General features: G+C 44.3%; 1 protein-coding gene across 5 annotated transcripts in view; it reads right to left on the reverse strand.

Annotated features, from left to right (window-relative positions):
• Window positions 1–20,576, reverse strand: part of DCUN1D4 (defective in cullin neddylation 1 domain containing 4) — a 155,010-nt gene that overhangs the window by 23,311 nt on the left and 111,123 nt on the right. For all 5 annotated transcript variants that reach the window (XM_063920949.1, XM_063920947.1, XM_063920948.1 and 2 more), the window contains one exon: window positions 1,469–1,577. In XM_063920949.1, the coding sequence (XP_063777019.1) occupies window positions 1,469–1,577 (109 nt within the window). The remainder of the gene's footprint in view (window positions 1–1,468; window positions 1,578–20,576) is intronic.

A 20,576-nucleotide genomic window follows, 5' to 3' on the forward strand; every position in this document is an offset into this window, starting at 1 on the left:
AATACATTGGGATGGCAGACTGGCAGTATAAAATCTGGCTGTGGGTGACCTCTACATAGAGTGAATCTAAATTAATGGATTAGCCAAAAAAAAAAAAAAAAGGTCCAGAGCTATTCAATTAAGAGACCTATGATCAAGCTACGAGCTAAGTGCTTGCTGCCTTGGGACTGCTCGCTGGTCTCTAACTGAACAGTTCAGTGAAACCTGTGTGTTTTTGGTAGAAACAGCTCAGTTTTTGCACAAAAACGGGGCTGATTCTGGGGAATTCCTAATAACCGCGAACAACCTGCAGCATCCCATGCCCGCAGCAGCAGCAGGCTGGGACTGCAGGCATGGCGCTACGTCCCGCAAGCTGCCACTCTGCGTGGTGACCCCCGGCTGGGAAGCCGGGGCATCCCCCCGGCCGCATCCCCCCTCTCCCCCACCCCCAGAGGCGGTCACATGACGGGGAGTGCCCATGTGACCAGGGGGAGCCAGAGGAGCAGCGCTGCACTGGGAGCTGTCTGCAGCCAGCGCAGCATCAGGTAACCCCCGATAAGCCACTGCTCGTGAGAGCTTATCGGAGGTAACAAGACAGCTCCCGGCAGGACAATTAGCTCCGGTATAAATTACCGGGGCTAATTGGATATCCCCCTGAGTGATTTTACTGGGAATGTCTTTCCTTCTAGAATCGCTATGTGATACTATATTAATTGGCTGCCACTGAAAGACGCATTTGGTTTCAGCTCTTAAGCATTTTCATGGTGATCACGGAGTCAGAGCCAATTACTGAGAAATCTCAGGGAGCAGAGGAAGGAGGGGCTGGGAAATTCTCTATGAAGAAGTATGCTAAGAAAAGGGAGCATTCTATAGCACCTCAGCTCATTACTTCATCTGTCAGTAATGGTTTTGATCATGGGACAATAATTGGAAAACCGTAAACAACCAACAGTAACTTAAAGTGAAAATAATAATAAAAATACTTACACGTAAGAGCATTGATATTGGGTATATAGAATATTCAGGTCTGTAAGTAAAGCAAAAAAGCAAGCAACTAGGAAAAACCATGTTGCACTGCAGATGAGGCGGATGTAACATGTGCGGAGAGATTTAGATTTGGGTTGGCTGTGTTAAAACTGAAATCTAAATTGTAGTGTAAAAATAAAGCAGTCTAGCATTTGTGGGCTACATGCAAAAACAGCCATTATTTAACGTGCACAGAAAAATTATAAATGTATTTGCTCCCCTTGCATGGCAATATGGTTTGTTCCGGACACAAAGTTACTTGGCTTTTTTAGCTTTACTTACAAACATGAATAACGCCCATTGTTTTTTTCTAAATGAACATTAAACATTTATTTCATGGGACTGCAACATTAGTATTATTATTATTATCATCCTTTATTTAAATAGCCACAATTTAGGAACATTATATCGGATTGTCACTCATGAAAAAATATATTTTTAGTTATACACAAACTTTACTTACCCGTGCAAAATCAAAAGCGTATCTATAAATAAGTTTAAAATTGGTTGGCTCATTTAATAAAGACCTCAAATAGTCCAAAGTATTTCTAACTTTTTCAGTGGCGTCACATCTGAAAAAGAATGCATAATGTGTGAATCTAATTTGCTATATTAAATGGTGTAAATGAAAAAAAAATGTATATGCAGTAATTATATATTCAGAAACTTAGCCCAGTCTAACAAAGTACACTTATGGTTGGTTTCAGAGCCGACCCAAGGCATGGGCAGTATAGACAAATGCCTAGGGGCACCCAAGTGGCCTAGGGACATCTGGGCAGACTGGATATCCAATTAGGAATTTCGGGCAGTCAGACATACAGATAGATCCACGGTTATCTTGGCTTCTTTGCTGCGCCTAGGCACACCATGGTTTATTTACATAAACCCTTCATCTATTGTTCTCAGCTGCAATACAATACAGGGAACAATACAACAGGGGATTAGGTCATTACAGCAGGGGATTAAGTCCGATTGCCCAGTCTCAGTTAATCCTATTAAAGGCTAAAATAAACATGGACCCATCTGTATATTAAGTGTGGTGCAGCTTAGAGTGCAGCTTCTCCTGCACCGGCATGTGTGACATTACGCCGTGAGGTGGTCATAACAAGGTCCCCTGAGGCCCCTCAAGGGACTTCCTCTAGGCACCTGACAGACTCAAGAAGCGACAGAGTCCCAGTTCCCAGCGACAGAGTCCCAGTTCCCAGCAACATCGGAGTGCTTCTCCGTACTCTGCTCCCAGGACCACTAGTGGAGCACATTATAGAACATTCAGGTGGGGGTGGGGGTGGTGGTAAAGAATCACATTGAAGAAGTTACGGATTGAGAGACAAACCGAACATAAACACGGAAGGGTTAACATCATAATAAGGAACATATGTCAGGGGTGATAGTGTAAAATAAAGAAAGAGGAGTGTTATAGTAGACTTCCCATGGTTAACGCTCTTTCGGAGAGGTACATTGGGTTCCACAGGGAAACATCGGGGAGTATAGTGGATCTTGATCCAAAGGCACCAACAGGCTAAAGCTTTAGGCTGTCCCTGGATACACTGGGGTCTCCTCTATAACCCCGCCTCCACGCACTGAGAGCTCAGTTTCGCTAACCAGTCCAATGCAGGAGCAGGCAGGAGAGAAGGCAGATGATAGTCACATAGAACCACATTCTCACGACGGGAGAAGGTACCAGCAGCTTATGACATACAAAACCATTGATGCTAGGTGCGTCAAGGTGGGCGCCCTGTGGAACCCAATGTACCTCGCAGAAAGTGTGTTAACCATGGTAAGTCTACCATAAGACTCCTTTTCTGCAGCAAGCTACATTGGTTTCCACAGGAAAACATCGGGATGTCCTAAAGCAGTTCCTCAAGGGAGGGGATGTGTCTTAGCGGATATGAGGATCTGGCGTCCAAAGGGAGCATCCTGGGAGGCAAAAGTATCAAAGGCACAGAACCTAAGAAACGTGTTCACTGAGGACCACGTAGCCACCTTGCACAATTGTTCTGCGGACGCACCAAGGCGGGCTGCCCAAGAAGGTCCAACAGACCAAGTAGAATGGGCATTAATAGCAGCAAGAGCTAGAAGTCCAGCCTGCGCATAAACTTGTGCAATCACCATTCTAATCCATCTGGCCAAGGTTTGCTTATTCGCAGGCCAGCCACGTTTGTGGAAACCAAACAGGACAAAAAAAAGTATCTGACCTCCTGATAGAGGCAGTCCTCTCCACATAGATACGGAGATCCCTAACCACATCCAAAGAACATTCTTTGGGAGACAAATCTGAAAAGATAAAGGCCAGAACCAAAATCTCTTGGTTAAGGTGAAAAGAGGACACAACCTTATAGAAAAATAACCAGGGCGAGTTCGTAAAACTGCCTTGTCACGGTGAAATATCAGAAAAGGCGGATGACCGGACAAAGCGTCAAAGACAGACACCAGTCTTGCGGAGGCAATAGACAGCAAGAACAGGACCTTGGACGTGAGCCATGTAAGGTCCACTGATCCAAGAGGTCCAAATGAAGACTCTTACAGGGCATTTAGTACAACAGACAGATCCCATGGAGCCACAGGAGGGACATAGGGAGGCTGAATCCGCAGTACACCCTGAGTGAATGTATGAACGTCAGGCATAGACGCAATTTTCCTCTGAAACCATACTGACAAGGCAGATATGTGAACCTTGAGGAAAGCCAGACGAAAGCCTAAGTCCAGGCCTTGTTGTAGAAAAGCCAGAATTCTGGAAGTTCTGCATCTATAAGCATCATAGTTCTTATCAACACACCAAGTGAAGTAAGAATTCCAGACCCTGTAATATATCCGGGCAGATGCCGGTTTGCGGGCCTTCAGCATAGACTGGATACCCGCATCGGAGAATCCTTTGGCCCTCAGGTGTGAAGCTTCATGAGCCACGCCATCAAAGCCAGTCTGGCTATGTCTGGGTAGAAACAACTGCCTTGTACGAGGAGGTCTGGGCGCTGAGGAAGTAGATGGGGATGCTCTGTCGACAGACCCTGCAGGTCTGAGAACAAATACCGTCTGGGCCACGCTTGAGCGACTAGAAGTAGTATTCCTCCTTCTTGATTGAACTTCCGTAGGACCCTGGGCAGGAGGGACACTGGAGGGAACATGTAGGGCAGCCGAGAGATCCATGGAACCGCTAGTGCGTCCACGAACGCTGATTGAGGATCCCTGGTCCTTGATCCGAAGACTGGAACCTTGTGATTGTGTCAAGACACCATGAAGTCTACGTCCGGTAGGCCCCACCTGTCCACTAGGAGTTGAAAGACTTCAGGATGAAGACTCCATTTTCCGGCGTGCAAGTCCTGGCGACTGAGGAATTCCGTTTCCCACTTCCATCATTGCCATGTGGCTTTGAGTGCCGCTTTGATGGTTTATGTATGCCACCGTGGTGGCGTTGTCTGATTGTACTTGAACAGGCCTGTTCTGTACTAGAGGCAGGGCGAGAGTCAATGCATTGAACACTGCCCTCAGCTCCAGAATATTTATTGGAAGGAGTGATTCCTCCATGCCATTGAAAAGAGTGCTGCTCCAACACCGCTCCCCATCCCCTCAGACTGGCATCTGTTGTCAGCAGGACCCAATCGGGGACCCAGAAGGGATGGCCCCTGCTCACTTGCTGGCCCTGGAGCCACCAGGTCAGTGACAGACGAACCTCTGAAGTCAAAAAGATCATGTGAAATCTGATCCGATGAGGCAGGCTGTCCCACTTGGAAAGGATTAACCTCTGTAGTGGGCGGGAATGAAATTGAGTGTACTCTACCATGTCGAAGGCCGACACCATCAGGCCATCTATTTGCATCGCCGAGTGTATAGATACTCTGGGGCAACGATGAAAGCATCTTATCCTGTCCCGAAGCTTCAGGACTTTTTCTTGAGACAGAAACAGTCTCTGACTGTGTGTGTGTGTCCAGGAGTGCCCCCAGGTGCACCATGCTCTGAGCTGGGACAAGTGAGGACTTCTCTCCAATTAATAAGCCACCCGTGGGCTTGCAGGAAGGTTACAGTCAGTTGCAGATGACCGTGGACAATTTCGTGGGTATTTGCCAGAATCAGCAGGTCGTCTGGTACGGCAGGATTCTGACTCCCTGGCGACGGAGATGAGCAGTCATCACGACCATGACCTTGGTGGATATCAGAGGAGCCATAGCCAGTCCAAATGGCAGATCCTGGAATTGGTAGTGGAGGCTGCCAATAGCAAACCGCAGAAACTGCTGATGCGATATGGCAATAGGTATATGCAGGTATGCATCCTGTATATCCAGGAATACCATATAGTCTCCGCGTTCCATAGCCAGAACAATTGAGCGCGTTTCCATACGAAACCTGGACACTCTCAAAAACTTGTTCAGAGATTTGAGATTGAGTATAGGCCGGAAAGACTGAACGGGTTTTGGGACTAGAACCAGGGTCGGGTAGTAACCTTAGCCTCTTTGGGACTGAGGTACCGGCACAGCAGTTTGTAGAGCTTGCACCTCTAACGGATCCGAACGGAGAGCCGTGGTGCAAAACTGGTGACGGGGACGTCTCTGGAAAGAGACAGTGTACCTGTGAGAGACAAATTCCAGTACCCATGCATCTGAAGTGGTCTTTAACCAGATCTGGGTGAACTGTAGAAGCCAGCCTCATACCCTGGGATCCCCCAGAGGGAGGCCCAACCAGTCATGCAGCAGGCTTGTCATGTTTTGAAGCAAGCTGACGGGCTGCCCAGGATTGTTTGGCCTTGGGCTTTGTGGTTTTGGGAGCACGAGATTGTCTCGGGTATGCCAGACCTTTGCTTTCCCTTGAGGCTGAAAGGAATGAAAAGTGGCACCTTTAGCCTTCTGTTCAGAAGGACTAGTAATACAGACACTATTTTATTTAGGTCTTCCCCAAACAAATGTCCCCAGTGAAGGGGAGTACCACTAAGGTCTTTTTGGAGTATAGGACCACTTTCCACGACCTCAACCACAGTATGCGGCGAGCCAGGACAGACGTGGACGACGCCTTGGCTGCCATTACAGCCGTCTCTAGGGACGCTTCCTGAACGTAATAGGTGGCGGTGGCAGCGGCGGAACTAGCGAGCAGTGGGTCCAGGTGCGACAAAATGCCGTGCCCCCCCCCCCCCAAGTCCACCCCCTCACCCCTGGAGAGGATCTGGTGAGGGGGACCTGCTCAGGGCCAGGGAAATGGATACCTAGTAACAGTGCCGTAACTAGACATTTTAGCGCTGTGTGCAAGAAACAGCACCGGAGCACCCCTACCTCCTTCCCTCTATGTAAAACAGGGGCAGCTCTTCCTCTAGTGCCTGAACCCATGCTCTTCTCACAGCCCAAGAGGCAGTAATAGTGGGTCCATGATTAGCCCCCTGTGAGGGAGTGTATAATATATATATATATATATATATATATATATATATATATATATACACACACACACATATACACACATATATATATATATAAACACACACACATTATATATATATGTACATATATCTCCATATCTCTCTCTCTTATATATATATATATATATATATTTATATATACACACACACACACCTCTCTCTCTATAATATATATATATATATATATATATATATATACATACATACACACACACACACACACACACACACACACACACACATATATACAGTTGTGCTCATAAGTTAACATACCCTAGCAGAATTTGTGATTTTCTGGCCATTTGTCAGAGAATATGAATGATAACTCACAAACTTTTCTTTCACTCATGGTTAGTGGTTGGGTGATGCCATTTATTGTCAAACAACTGTGTTTACTCTTTTTAAATCATAATGACATAACTACCCAAATGACCCTGATCAAAAGTTTACATACCCTGGAGATTTTGGCCTGATAACATGCACACAAGTTGACACAAACGGGTTTGAATGGCTACTAAAGGTATCCATCCTCACCTGTGATCTGTTTGCTTGTAATCAGTGTGTGTGTGTGTGTGTGTGTGTGTGTGTGTGTGTGTGTGTGTATAAAAGGTCAGTGAGTTTCTGGACTCCTGAAAGACCCTTGCATCTTTCATCCAGTGCTGCACTGACGTGTCTGGATTCTGAGTCATGGGGAAAGCAAAAGAATTGTCAAAGGATCTGCGGGAAAAGGTAATTGAACTGTATAAAACAGGAGAGGGATATTAAAAGATATCCAAGCAATTGAGAATGCCAATCAGCAGTGTTCAAACTCTAATTAAGAAGTGGAAAATGAGGGATTCTGTGGAAACCAAATCACGATCAGGTAGACCATGTCAAAGTCAAAAATATTACATAAAAAGAACATACAAACTACACACATTATGAGTCGCTATACTTGCAAATACGCGCAGCAATATATGGTAACACACGCATTTACACGGACATGCCACAGAGATGGATTCGACACTTATTTCATACAGTACATAATTATAATAATATCAAGCGCCAGACATCATGATGATTTAAAATTATATAATGAAGTAATGTCATGTATGTGTATTATTTGAACGAAGCCAGATACACCTGTCATATTTACTATTAAAGCAACCAGATTAATGTGTAGATTCATTTGATACTTGTTATTAAGTTGTGGGACATTGCAACAAATAGTTATGATTAAATGTATGTAAGCTAAAATCACTTTTATTAGAACAATAGATATTCCAAACAGGAAGTGGACAGGAAGCTCAGGCCAGCCCTTTGGATGTATTCAAGGCACCTGTTTAACATACGAACAAACCAGTGACTCATCATGAATGAGAAAGTCCCCTCCCTCAAACTAGATAACACATTGCTGATCACACAGGAGGCAGTTGCTGTTTTGGACTAGACGATGAGGGAGTTGCTGCCAGATCAGTTCCTGTATTTATTTGCTGAGAGAGAGATATTAAGAGGAGGATGCATTGAAAGATATGATAATTGTATCACTGGCCTGTAACTGTAAGTATTAACTGCTTACTGTATAAATTGTAATCATGTAATTATGTGTATACTGTACATTGTAATATATTGAATCCATATCCTTTTAATAACAAATATACATCAATGAGCTTTGGAACTCAGATAATGTGTGGGTGTATTGTTTTCTCTTATGGGATGCAGTGTTTTGCGATGTACAGCACACTTTTATCGTATATGGTAATAAGATGCGCCTGGCGTCTGCAGTATATATTAAAGTGGGCATTTTAAATATTTGTAAGGAAGCAATTTGGCATTCACAGATGGGGGCTGGTCCGCGATATCTTGGCCTTAATGATGCACTGTACATTATAAAGGCGACGCTGTGGTCGATCAGCTTGTGGTGGACGCATCGTAACGCTGAGAAAATCATATCCGTGTGTATTGTTGTGATATCAGTAAGCCAATGATATAATATTTAAGATGCTAAAATGTATTTCTATTGTTGCAAAACAAAGTTCAAATAAGTCATATTGTGTTTGATTCAGATTGGATTGTTTATCTGTTAAGTAGGTTTAAAAGTACATTTAAAAGTTGCTGCATAGCCTTGATATAGTTTTTTTAAAACTCAGGCCTAAAATAACTTCTGGTGCTTCTATAATGTGTGATTTCTTTGTGACAAAGGAAGCCGCATGGTCTGTCCTCCATTTTGGACTAACCACATGGCCTGTCCACCATTTTGTGTAAACCTCATGGATGTGGAAGGGGGAGGAGCAGTGGCCATTTTAGGAAGGTCATTTTCTAAAAAGCTGATTTTCAGTCTGCTCAGAACAATCAGTTTCCTTGGTCATATCAAGCACCATTTATGAGTTACCAATGCATTTATTTAACCCATGCCATAGTCAATTACAAATAGTTTCAATTGGGCCTAGTGAGAGTAAATGTTGAGATAAATGCTTGGCTTGGTGTAAGAAATTGCAAAAGAAAAGAAAAGAATACTTTTTTTTCTTCTTCTTCTTTCCCAGGATTTAGTTAACTCTCTGTTTGCTATAGGATAGCCATTGAAATGTAAATTAAACTGTGTAACTGGGGTTTTTTTTAGCAGTGGAAAAGCAAATAGCTTTGATATGCAAATAAGAGGTAAGGTGTCTCATAGGAGACCAGTGAATGGTACATATATATAATATTATTATAAATGTGTATATTTATATCAGTTTATGTTCTGCAAGATAGCTATCCAATCTGAATCATATCATTTAAATTATAGATTATTGCAGTCATAGATCTGTGTGAAACCGGATACATTTGTGTATATATATATAGTTAAAAAAAATTAAAATAACAGTGTTTAAGGAAGTAAGTGTAAGGAAACAAACGCAATTCTGGCCTGATTGTAAAGGTTTATACAGAAAAAAATGGTGTTGTGTTAAGTGAGCGATTATAGTTAGTATTGCTCACAATTATAGAAGCTGTAGGATTTGTTTTATTGCGGACGCAGGGTTTTGTACACGTGTCTCGGAAAAAGTACAGGACTGTGCACGCAGCGTAAGAGACACGCACGGTCGCGTGTTTACGTGAAGTGCGTAAAGGTGCGGGCGCTAAGTACAAATTACACAATAGTGTTGTTTAGTTCAAAGGTGGGACAGTAGCCATGCTACAATAGCACAAAACTACTCGGTTTCTAAAGCAAATTAGTATAAAACTTTTGTTTAAACTGTATTGCCTCTGGGGGTAAAGCTGCCAATCTGGATGAATTAAAATTTTCTACACAGAAAAACAAAGTGTATTTGAGTGAGCGAACGTAGGAGTGGATTCGAACCCCGGAATGCGGGATCCCGTCGTTCGGTACACCAAGTGAGTGGAGGCTTGGTGGCGTGAGGCGGCTGACTCGTGTTAGTATAAGGTTTAATACGTACGTCGAGAGGAGACTTACACAGGAGCATGGTAGGGAATTGTGAATTTGTGACCCATATAGTTTTTCGATATGCTCCGAATGAGGTTTCGCAGCTTGTGATTTGATTCCAGTGGTCGTACGGCGGATAGGTAACAAGTACCTATACGCTGTGCGATTGGACCGCGCGTTTGTGTGTGCGATATATAGTGCAACTTGATATCCCTTTTACGAGCTTTTGCGTAAAATCGCGGTATCATTAGTGCTGTATACAGCATACGCAAGCGTGATTTGTATATAAAAAAAAAAGTGCATAGGGAGTTTTCGCTGGTCTCTCTCAGGAATATCTCCAATGGCAGATATTTTACTGGAAAGGGTAAGTTATTCCCAAAAATTTCCAGTAAAATATAGGTCAATATGGGGCCCTAAGTTGGGTACATTGCCTTCGCTATCAACAGTGTATGTTAGTACTGGCCAGCGTGGGCGATTGTGGGTGAAAGCGCTCGGAGAACTTTCACTGTCACCTTATATTGAGTATTTTGGTGTTTGTGGGAAAAGGCCCACAATTATGGGAGCCAGTTGCTCAAGTGAGGGACGTTTAGCCAGGGTTCAGGCTGAAGAGCAGCGGCCCAAGGGGTCAGCGAGGTTTAAAAAAAAAAAAAAAGGAAAAAGTATTGTGTGTGGGAAATATGGTCCACACGCTGAAGACTTTTTGTCTGAATGGGTACGTATGACTGACAACGATAGGGTATCATTCCCTAAGGTGGGCAGCTTTGAACCAGAGGTACTGCAGAATGTAAGCAGTAAAATGTCTGATAAAATCCAGAAAACAAAGGGTCAGACATACAAAGTGTTTAAACCTGTGGCAGCAAGAGGGGTTGGTGAGTTTGATCCTAAGGTATTGCAGGTGGTATGTCTAACCAAAGTCATATAAGACAAGACTGAAAATATAAGAACTGTTTGAACTTGTAGCACCAATAAACAAGGAAAAAAAAAAAAAAAGAATGCAAGTACACCGCCATATGTAGATGTGGAAGCAGTTACGACCAGCATACAAACTATAGAAAATAATAAAAATATGACTGTAACCTATATATGTACTAATGAATGTTGAAGTTTTATTTAGGAGGAGAAGGTGACCTGATTGTTTTCAGACATTTCTCATGTACCCAGAGGAGTATCCAACCGGTAAAAGAAGAGCAGTAGCCTGCGGGGGAAGTGGCTGAGACCAGTGGAACAGGTGAGTATGGTATCATTTGTGTACATATATAGTAAAACCCAAAAATAAAACAAAAAAAAAAAATCAAGAAAGTAACGTCAGAAATGGAGAAAAACCTGTCCGCACATTAGTATTTGCCAGTAGGAAAGCGGCCAGAGACAAGGTAACCCCCGGGTATTTATTTCAGTTACCATATAAGAAGTATTCATTCCTAGTAATGCCCCTAGTCAAGATGAGCTCAGAAATGTTTGTTGGACCATGTACAGACCCTTAATACGGGATGAGAAGGATTGAATGAATACTTCGCATGACCTAGAAGCTTGTTAAACTTTTTTTTTTTTTTGTCTTTTGCAGTAATAAAAAACTCTCCATCTGGATAAAACCACTGGTAAACACTAATTCAGCAAATGGGAGGTGGCTGTCTCTGTGCAAATGGACGGGCTCAATAAGGCATTGAGTGTCAGGGTGAAGACTTCTTTGCAAAATTGGAAAGGGGTCACAGTAGCTAATCTTAGAGAGTGTTCTATTGAACATCACAAGAATAGTGCTAGGTGCAGAGAACAACAGGTGGTGAGGACAGTAAGTATACTGGCACATACAGGAAAGACCCATCAGTCCAAACCCCAGATCCCTAATGGTCAATAATGTTACACTTGTAGGAAGGAAGGGCATTTTGCCAGAGATTGTAGGAGTAGTAGGACACAGTCAATATAGACCCCCTAGACAGAAAACACAAGCCACATTATTAAACACATAGACGGGACCAAGGGACATATAGTAAGGAATCATAAGCCATATAGAAAACACAGATTCGGCTAATGGGAAGAACAAAATAAATGCAACATTACCCTTTGACAAAACTTGCTAGGGTTAAGATGGGGCCTCTAAACTTTTGCTTCTTTTTCCTAGCAGAAATGGCCCCTGATAAACTTAATTTTGTTAGATATGATCTACATATACTGTGCTCCCGCTCAGGTAGTACAAAATAAGAATTTACTTACCGATAATTCTATTTCTCATAGTCCGTAGTGGATGCTGGGGACTCCGTCAGGACCATGGGGAATAGCGGCTCCGCAGGAGACAGGGCACAAAAGCAAGCTTTTAGGATCACATGGTGTGTACTGGCTCCTCCCCCTATGACCCTCCTCCAAGCCTCAGTTAGGTACTGTGCCCGGACGAGCGTACACAATAAGGAAGGATCTTGAATCCCGGGTAAGACTCATACCAGCCACACCAATCACACCGTACAACTTGTGATCTGAACCCAGTTAACAGTATGATAACACAGAAGTAGCCTCTAAAAAAAGATGGCTCACAACAATAATAACCCGATTTTTGTAACAATAACTATGTACAAGTATTGCAGACAATCCGCACTTGGGATGGGCGCCCAGCATCCACTACGGACTATGAGAAATAGAATTATCGGTAAGTAAATTCTTATTTTCTCTAACGTCCTAGTGGATGCTGGGGACTCCGTCAGGACCATGGGGATTATACCAAAGCTCCCAAACGGGCGGGAGAGTGCGGATGACTCTGCAGCACCGAATGAGAGAACTCCAAGTCCTCTTTAGCCAGAGTATCAAATTTGTAAAATTTTACAAACGTGTTCTCCCCTGACCACGTAGCTGCTCGGCAAAGTTGTAAAGCCGAGACCCCTCGGGCAGCCGCCCAAGATGAGCCCACCTTCCTTGTGGAGTGGGCTTTAACAGTTTTAGGCTGTGGCAGGCCTGCCACAGAATGTGCAAGTTGGATTGTGCTACAGATCCAACGAGCAATCGTCTGCTTAGACGCAGGAGCACCCATCTTGTTGGGTGCATACAAGATAAACAACGAGTCAGATTTTCTGACTCCAGCTGTCCTTGAAATATATATTTTCAATGCTCTGACAACGTCCAGTAACTTGGAGTCCTCCAAGTCGCTAGTAGCCGCAGGCACCACAATAGGCTGGTTCAAGTGAAAAGCCGAAACCACCTTAGGGAGAAAATGAGGACGTGTCCGCAGTTCTGCCCTGTCCGAATGGAAAATCAGATATGGGCTTTTGTACGATAAAGCCGCCAACTCTGAAACTCTCCTGGCTGAAGCCAGGGCCAGTAGCATGGTTACTTTCCATGTAAGATACTTCAAATCTACCGAATTGAGAGGCTCAAACCAATGAGATTTGAGAAAATCCAAAACTACGTTTAGATCCCACGGTGCCACTGGAGGCACAATTGGGGGCTGTATATGTAGTACACCCTTGACAAAAGTTTGTACTTCAGGCACTGAAGCCAATTCTTTCTGGAAGAAAATTGATAAGGCCGAAATTTGAACTTTAATAGACCCCAATTTTAGGCCCATAGACAATCCTGCCTGCAGGAAATGTAGGAATCGACCCAATTGAAATTCTTCCGTTGGGGCCTTCTTGGCTTCACACCACGCAACATATTTTCTCCAAATGCGGTGATAATGTTGTGCGGTCACTTCCTTCCTAGCTTTAATCAAGGTAGGAATAACTTCCTCTGGAATGCCCTTTTCCTTTAGAATCCGGCGTTCAACCGCCATGCCGTCAAACGCAGTCGCGGTAAGTCTTGGAACATACAAGGTCCCTGCTGAAGCAGATCCCTTCTTAGAAATAGAGGCCACGGATCTTCCGTGAGCATCTCTTGAAGTTCCGGGTACCAAGTTCTTCTTGGCCAATCCGGAGCCACTAGTATTGTTCTTACTCCCCTTTTCCGTATAATTCTCAGTACCTTTGGTATGAGAGGCAGAGGAGGGAACACATACACTGACTGGTACACCCACGGTGTTACCAGAGCGTCCACAGCTATTGCCTGAGGGTCTCTTGACCTGGCGCAATATCTGTCCAGTTTTTTGTTGAGGCGAGACGCCATCATGTCCACCTTTGGTTTTTCCCAATGGTTCACAATCATGTGGAAAACTTCCGGATGAAGTCCCCACTCTCCCGGGTGAAGGTCGTGTCTGCTGAGGAAATCTGCTTCCCAGTTGTCCACTCCCGGGATGAACACTGCTGACAGTGCTATGACATGATTTTCCGCCCAGCGAAGAATCCTTGCAGCTTCTGTCATTGCTCTTCTGCTTCTCGTGCCGCCTTGTCTGTTTACGTGGGCGACTGCCGTGATGTTGTCCGACTGGATCAACACCGGCTGACCCTGAAGCAGCGGTTTCGCCATGTTTAGAGCATTGTAGATCGCTCTTAGCTCCAGTATATTTATGTGAAGAGACTTCTCCAGGTTTGACCATACACCCTGGAAGTTTCTTCCCTGTGTGACTGCTCCCCAGCCTCGTAGGCTGGCATCCGTAGTCACCAGGACCCAGTCCTGTATGCCGAACCTGCGGCCCTCTAACAGATGGGCACTCTGCAACCACCACAGGAGAGACAACCTTGTTCTTGGTGACAGTGTTATCCGCTGATGCATGTGCAGATGCGATCCGGACCATTTGTCCAGCAGATCCCACTGAAATATTCGTGCGTGGAATCTGCCGAATGGAATTGCTTCGTAAGAAGCCACCATCTTTCCCAGGACTCTTGTGCATTGATGTACTGACACATTTCCTGGTTTTAGGAGGTTCCTGACAAGTTCGGATAACTCCCTCGCTTTCTCCTCCGGGAGAAACACCTTTTTCTGAACAGTGTCCAGAATCATTCCCAGGAACAGCAGACGTGTTGTCGGTGTCAATTGAGATTTTGGAAGATTCAGAATCCACCCGTGTTGTTGAAGCACTACTTGGGTTAGTGCTACCCCGACTTCCAGCTGTTCTCTGGACCTTGCCCTTATCAGGAGATCGTCCAAGTAAGGGATAATTAATACGCCTTTTCTTCGTAGAAGAACCATCATTTCGGTCATTACCTTGGTAAAGACCCGAGGTGCCGTGGACAAACCAAACGGCAGCGTTTGAAACTGATAATGACAGTCTTGTATCACGAACCTGAGATACCCTTGGTGTGAGGGGTAAATTGGGACATGCAGATAAGCATCTTTTATGTCCAGGGACACCATGAAGTCCCCTTCTTCCAGATTCGCTATCACTGCTCTTAGTGACTCCATCTTGAACTTGAATTTCTGTATGTACAGGTTCAAGGATTTCAGATTTAGAATAGGTCTTACCGAACCGTCCGGCTTCGGTACCACAAATAGTGTGGAATAATACCCCTTTCCCTGTTGTAGGAGGGGTACCTTGATTATCACCTGCTGAGAATACAGCTTGTGAATGGCTTCCAATACCGTCGCCCTTTCTAAGGGAGGCGTTGGTAAAGCAGACTTTAGGAACCGGCGAGGGGGAGACCTTTCGAATTCCAACATGTAACCCTGAGATACTATCTGCAGGATCCACGGGTCCACCTGTGAGCGAGCCCACTGATTGCTGAAAATCTTTAGTCGACCCCCCACCGCTCCTGAGTCCGCTAGTAAAGCCCCAGCGTCATGCTGATGGCTTTGTAGAACCCGGGGCGGGCTTCTGTTCCTGGGCAGGGGCTGCTTGCTGCCCTCTCTTACCCTTTCCTCTGCCTCGGGGCAGATAAGACTGTCCTTTTGCCCGCTTGTTTTTATAGGAGCGAAAGGACTGCGGCTGAAAAGACGGTGTCTTTTTCTGTTGGGAGGGAGTCTGAGGTAAAAACGTGGATTTGCCGGCAGTTGCCGTGGCCACCAGATCCGATAGACCGACCCCAAACAATTCCTCTCCTTTATATGGCAATACTTCCATATGCCTTTTGGAATCCGCATCACCTGACCACTGTCGCGTCCATAAACTTCTTCTGGCAGATATGGACATCGCATTTACTCTCGATGCCAGAGTGCAAATATCCCTCTGAGCATCTCGCATATAAAGAAACGCATCCTTTAATTGCTCTAAAGTCAATAAAATACTGTCCCTATCCAGGGTATCAATATTTTCAGTCAGGGAATCCAACCACACTACCCCAGCACTGCACATCCAGGCTGAGGCTATTGCTGGTCGGAGTAAAACACCAGTATGTGTGTATATACTCTTCAGTGTAGTTTCCAGCCTCCTATCTGCTGGATCCTTGAGGGCGGCCGTATCAGGAGACGGCAACGCCACTTGTTTTGATAAACGTGTGAGCGCTTTATCCACCCTAGGGGGTGTTTCCCAGCGCGCCCTAACCTCTGGTGGGAAAGGGTATAATGCCAATAACTTCTTTGAAATTAGCAGTTTTCTATCGGGGTTAACCCACGCTTCATCACACACGTCATTCAATTCCTCTGATTCTGGAAAAGCTACAGGTAGTTTTTTCACCCCCCACATAATACCCCTTTTTGAGGTACCTGCAGTATCAGAGATCTGCAAAGCCTCCTTCATTGCCGTGATCATATTACGTGTGGCCCTATTGGAAAATACGTTTGTTTCTTCACCGTCGACACTAGATTCATCTGTGTCGGTACCTGTGTCGACTGACTGAGGTAAGGGACGTTTTACAGCCCCTGACGGTGTCCGAGACGCCTGAGCAGGTACCAACTGGTTTTCCGGCCGTCTCATTTCGTCAACTGACTTTTGTAATGTACTAACATTATCACGTAATTCCATAATTAAAGCCATCCATTCCGGTGTCGACTCCCTAGGGGGTGACATCACCATTACCGGCAATTGCTCCGCCTCCATACCAACATCGTCCTCATACATGTCGACACACACGTACCGACACACAGCAGACACACAGGGAATGCTCTTATCGAAGACAGGATCCCACTAGCCCTTTGGGGAGACAGAGGGAGAGTTTGCCAGCACACACCAAAAGCGCTATAAAATGTATATAAACAACCCTAAAAAGGTGTTGTTTCTGTTATATGCGCTTTAAATATATAAATATCGCCAAAATATGCCCCCCTTCTCTTTGTTACCCTGTTTCTGTAGTGCAGTGCAGGGGAGAGTCCTGGGAGCCTTCCTCACAGCGGAGCTGAGCAGGAAAATGGCGCTGTGTGCTGAGGAGAATAAGCCCCGCCCCCTTTTCGGCGGGCTTTTCTCCCGGGTTTTGAGATATCTGGCCTGGGTTAAATACACACATATAGCCTCAATGGCTATATGTGATGTATTCTTTGCCATAAAAGGTATTCATTATTGCTGCCCAGGGCGCCCCCAGCAGCGCCCTGCACCCTCCGTGACCGTTCAGTGTGAAGTGTGTAGCAACAATGGCGCACAGCTGCAGTGCTGTGCGCTACCTTCATGAAGGCTGAAGAGCCTTCTGCCGCCTGTTTCCGGACCCACGATCTTCAGCATCTGTAAGGGGGATCGGCGGCGCGGCTCCGGGACGAACCCCAGGGTGACCTGTGTTCCGACTCCCTCTGGAGCTATGTCCAGTAGCCTAAGACTCCAATCCATCCTGCACGCAGGTGAGTTGAAAATCTCTCCCCTAAGTCCCTCGATGCAGTGAGCCTGTTGCCAGCAGGACTCACTGAAAATAAAAAACCTAAAAACTTTTTCTAAGCAGCTCTTTAGGAGAGCCACCTAGATTGCACCCTGCTCGGACGGGCACAAAAACCTAACTGAGGCTTGGAGGAGGGTCATAGGGGGAGGAGCCAGTACACACCATGTGATCCTAAAAGCTTGCTTTTGTGCCCTGTCTCCTGCGGAGCCGCTATTCCCCATGGTCCTGACGGAGTCCCCAGCATCCACTAGGACGTTAGAGAAAGTATGTTAGACACCCACGAAGACTAATGTCGCATTCTACTGTTCTAGATGCATGTCCATCACAGGTAGAGGAAATTATCTCACAGATACCGGGTTCCCTATGAATTTAAAAAAGAAAAGTTGCAGCGCATATAGATTAGAATTATTAAGAGTCTATTTATTAAAACACATATATGAATAAAAATATATATATTCAACAAACTGTGCAATTTATACCACCGGCCGGTCAGTACATTTTTACAATAATTGATGCATGCATATACCAAATGTAACATATATTGTAACAAATTGCTTCCTATCTGTTCAATATATTTAAGCAATACCTACTAGAATAATTAAAATATAATATGATAGATCTGATAGTTATTCAGACTGAATAGTGCGCTCAATAGTTTATCCTGTGAGGTTATATAACAGTCATTTTTGGTGAAAAGAATGATGATGATAAAGTATATTCCTCACTTCAGGTGCAAATAGATGTGCTATAAATAGCTGCAACCTGTAATTGAGCCAATGCTCTCACTGAAAGTGTGTCTGGCCAGACATTAATATAATGCGGTCTCACCACTCCTGTGCATGGGTAATTTCACCCGAGATGTCCTCCCGGCTGCTGGTGCTCTCAACCCTTTATTGCGCAGTCATCTCTGGGGGATCATATAAGAAAGGTGAAGAATTCCAATCGCATCTTACTGGAGTGTATGGTTTAGCTGTAAAGACCTCCGGGCAGCGGTATATCCGTTTGAATGAGTAATTGACGCGTTTCCCCGCCTCCCTCCGGGTTCAGCGGCTTCATCAGAATGAACCCGGAGGGAGGCGGGGAAACGCGTCAATTACTCATTCAAACGGATATACCGCTGCCCGGAGGTCTTTACAGCTAAACCATACACTCCAGTAAGATGCGATTGGAATTCTTCACCTTTCTTATATGATCCCCCAGAGATGACTGCGCAATAAAGGGTTGAGAGCACCAGCAGCCGGGAGGACATCTCGGGTGAAATTACCCATGCACAGGAGTGGTGAGACCGCATTATATTAATGTCTGGCCAGACACACTTTCAGTGAGAGCATTGGCTCAATTACAGGTTGCAGCTATTTATAGCACATCTATTTGCACCTGAAGTGAGGAATATACTTTATCATCATCATTCTTTTCACCAAAAATGACTGTTATATAACCTCACAGGATAAACTATTGAGCGCACTATTCAGTCTGAATAACTATCAGATCTATCATATTATATTTTAATTATTCTAGTAGGTATTGCTTAAATATATTGAACAGATAGGAAGCAATTTGTTACAATATATGTTACATTTGGTATATGCATGCATCAATTATTGTAAAAATGTACTGACCGGCCGGTGGTATAAATTGCACAGTTTGTTGAATATATATATTTTTATTCATATATGTGTTTTAATAAATAGACTCTTAATAATTCTAATCTATATGCGCTGCAACTTTTCTTTTTTGCTTGTTTGATTTTTCAATCTAATAGGGGTGAGTAGCCCCATGTTGCTGGCAGCATATTGATTGGAAGTGACAGAGCGCCAGATTCAGCATTTTGTTGTTTTCCCTATGAATTTAGGATGGACAGGACACTGGATTGATGGCTGGGATAGTCTCAATAGCGATACGATAAACACAGAATTTTTTTAAGGGGAGTAGACCAAGTAGAGAATCACTTCCCCGTAGTGCCCAATCCAGTTGTCAAATTTTTATAAAATCTTCACCTCTACAAACTCACCTGTCACCAACCTCTATTCTGTTTCTCCACAGTTTTCCTCTTCATCTTTTGCGTTCACACAGGGTGGTACAATACATGGACACAATTACAGTTCAAACTCCACATGCCTAGGTCCTTCAGAGTTCTAACCAAACCCATTATATCTCAACAGCACGATAACACCAGTATTACTGCAGTGTGCCTTGTCATGCACAAAGGGTGGAGAATGGGAATACTGGTGAAGGGAAATTTTGTATAGACACTGATATGCCTGTTGGTGAATGGCAAACCTGACATTTTCTTTTTCATTTTCTTCTTCTTTCTCTCCTCTAGAGATGTTTTTTTTTTTTTAGTTATGCTCATGGTACTCTACATTGCAAACACACGATAGTAAATTAAAATAAAAAAATTGTGTTCCCTACAGGAAAAGGCAGTCTGGAGTACAAAGGGGTATGGCCAGGAGTTCTCAGGACCGTGGACAGGTGGATACGGTAAGCCAGTAGCCCCCAGAGCATACCTTCCAAGTCTAGCTGAGGTGGCACACGGTCTGACTCATCTAGGCAAAGAGGGTATGTGCAGGCTGATGAGAGCCTACTGGTGTGCACCAGGATTCTATTCTCATGCAGGTAAGAGAGCAATGACCTGTCTTGCTTGCTTGAGCTAGAATATTGGTAAAGAAATACCAACAGAGCCATCCCATATCCCTCCTGCAGACGGATCTTTTCAGGAAATACAAATTGACTTCGTACAATTAACACCCTTTAGGAATTATTGTTATGTATTGGTGTGCACTGATGTTTTCTCAAACTGGGTAGAGGCATTTCCTGCCGCCACGGATGCTGCTGTGTTTACCGCAAAGAAAAATTGCGCAGAATTTTTTGTGTAGATAATGGTACCCCTAGAAGTAGGAGCAAAGCTTGAAATTGTACCATTGTGATCATAGATACTGCCACTAGTATTATGTAGCATCGGAACCACTCCCAGATCTTCACTTAACGAATCACCCTCTTCGAAATTTGTTTTTGTTTTGGTATTTGTGTTTTTTTTGGGTTGTTTTTGGAAGACAACCTCATGTCATGATTGATCCGCACAATGATCAGAAATACACTAATGAGGTGACAGTACAGTACCTTATTGAGATAAGCCAGCATTTGAGAACTTGACAAAAGAACTTGAAACTGTTGATTGCTGGTA

Source organism: Pseudophryne corroboree, chromosome 1, assembly GCF_028390025.1.
Source record: "Pseudophryne corroboree isolate aPseCor3 chromosome 1, aPseCor3.hap2, whole genome shotgun sequence".
Classification (NCBI taxonomy): domain Eukaryota; kingdom Metazoa; phylum Chordata; class Amphibia; order Anura; family Myobatrachidae; genus Pseudophryne; species Pseudophryne corroboree.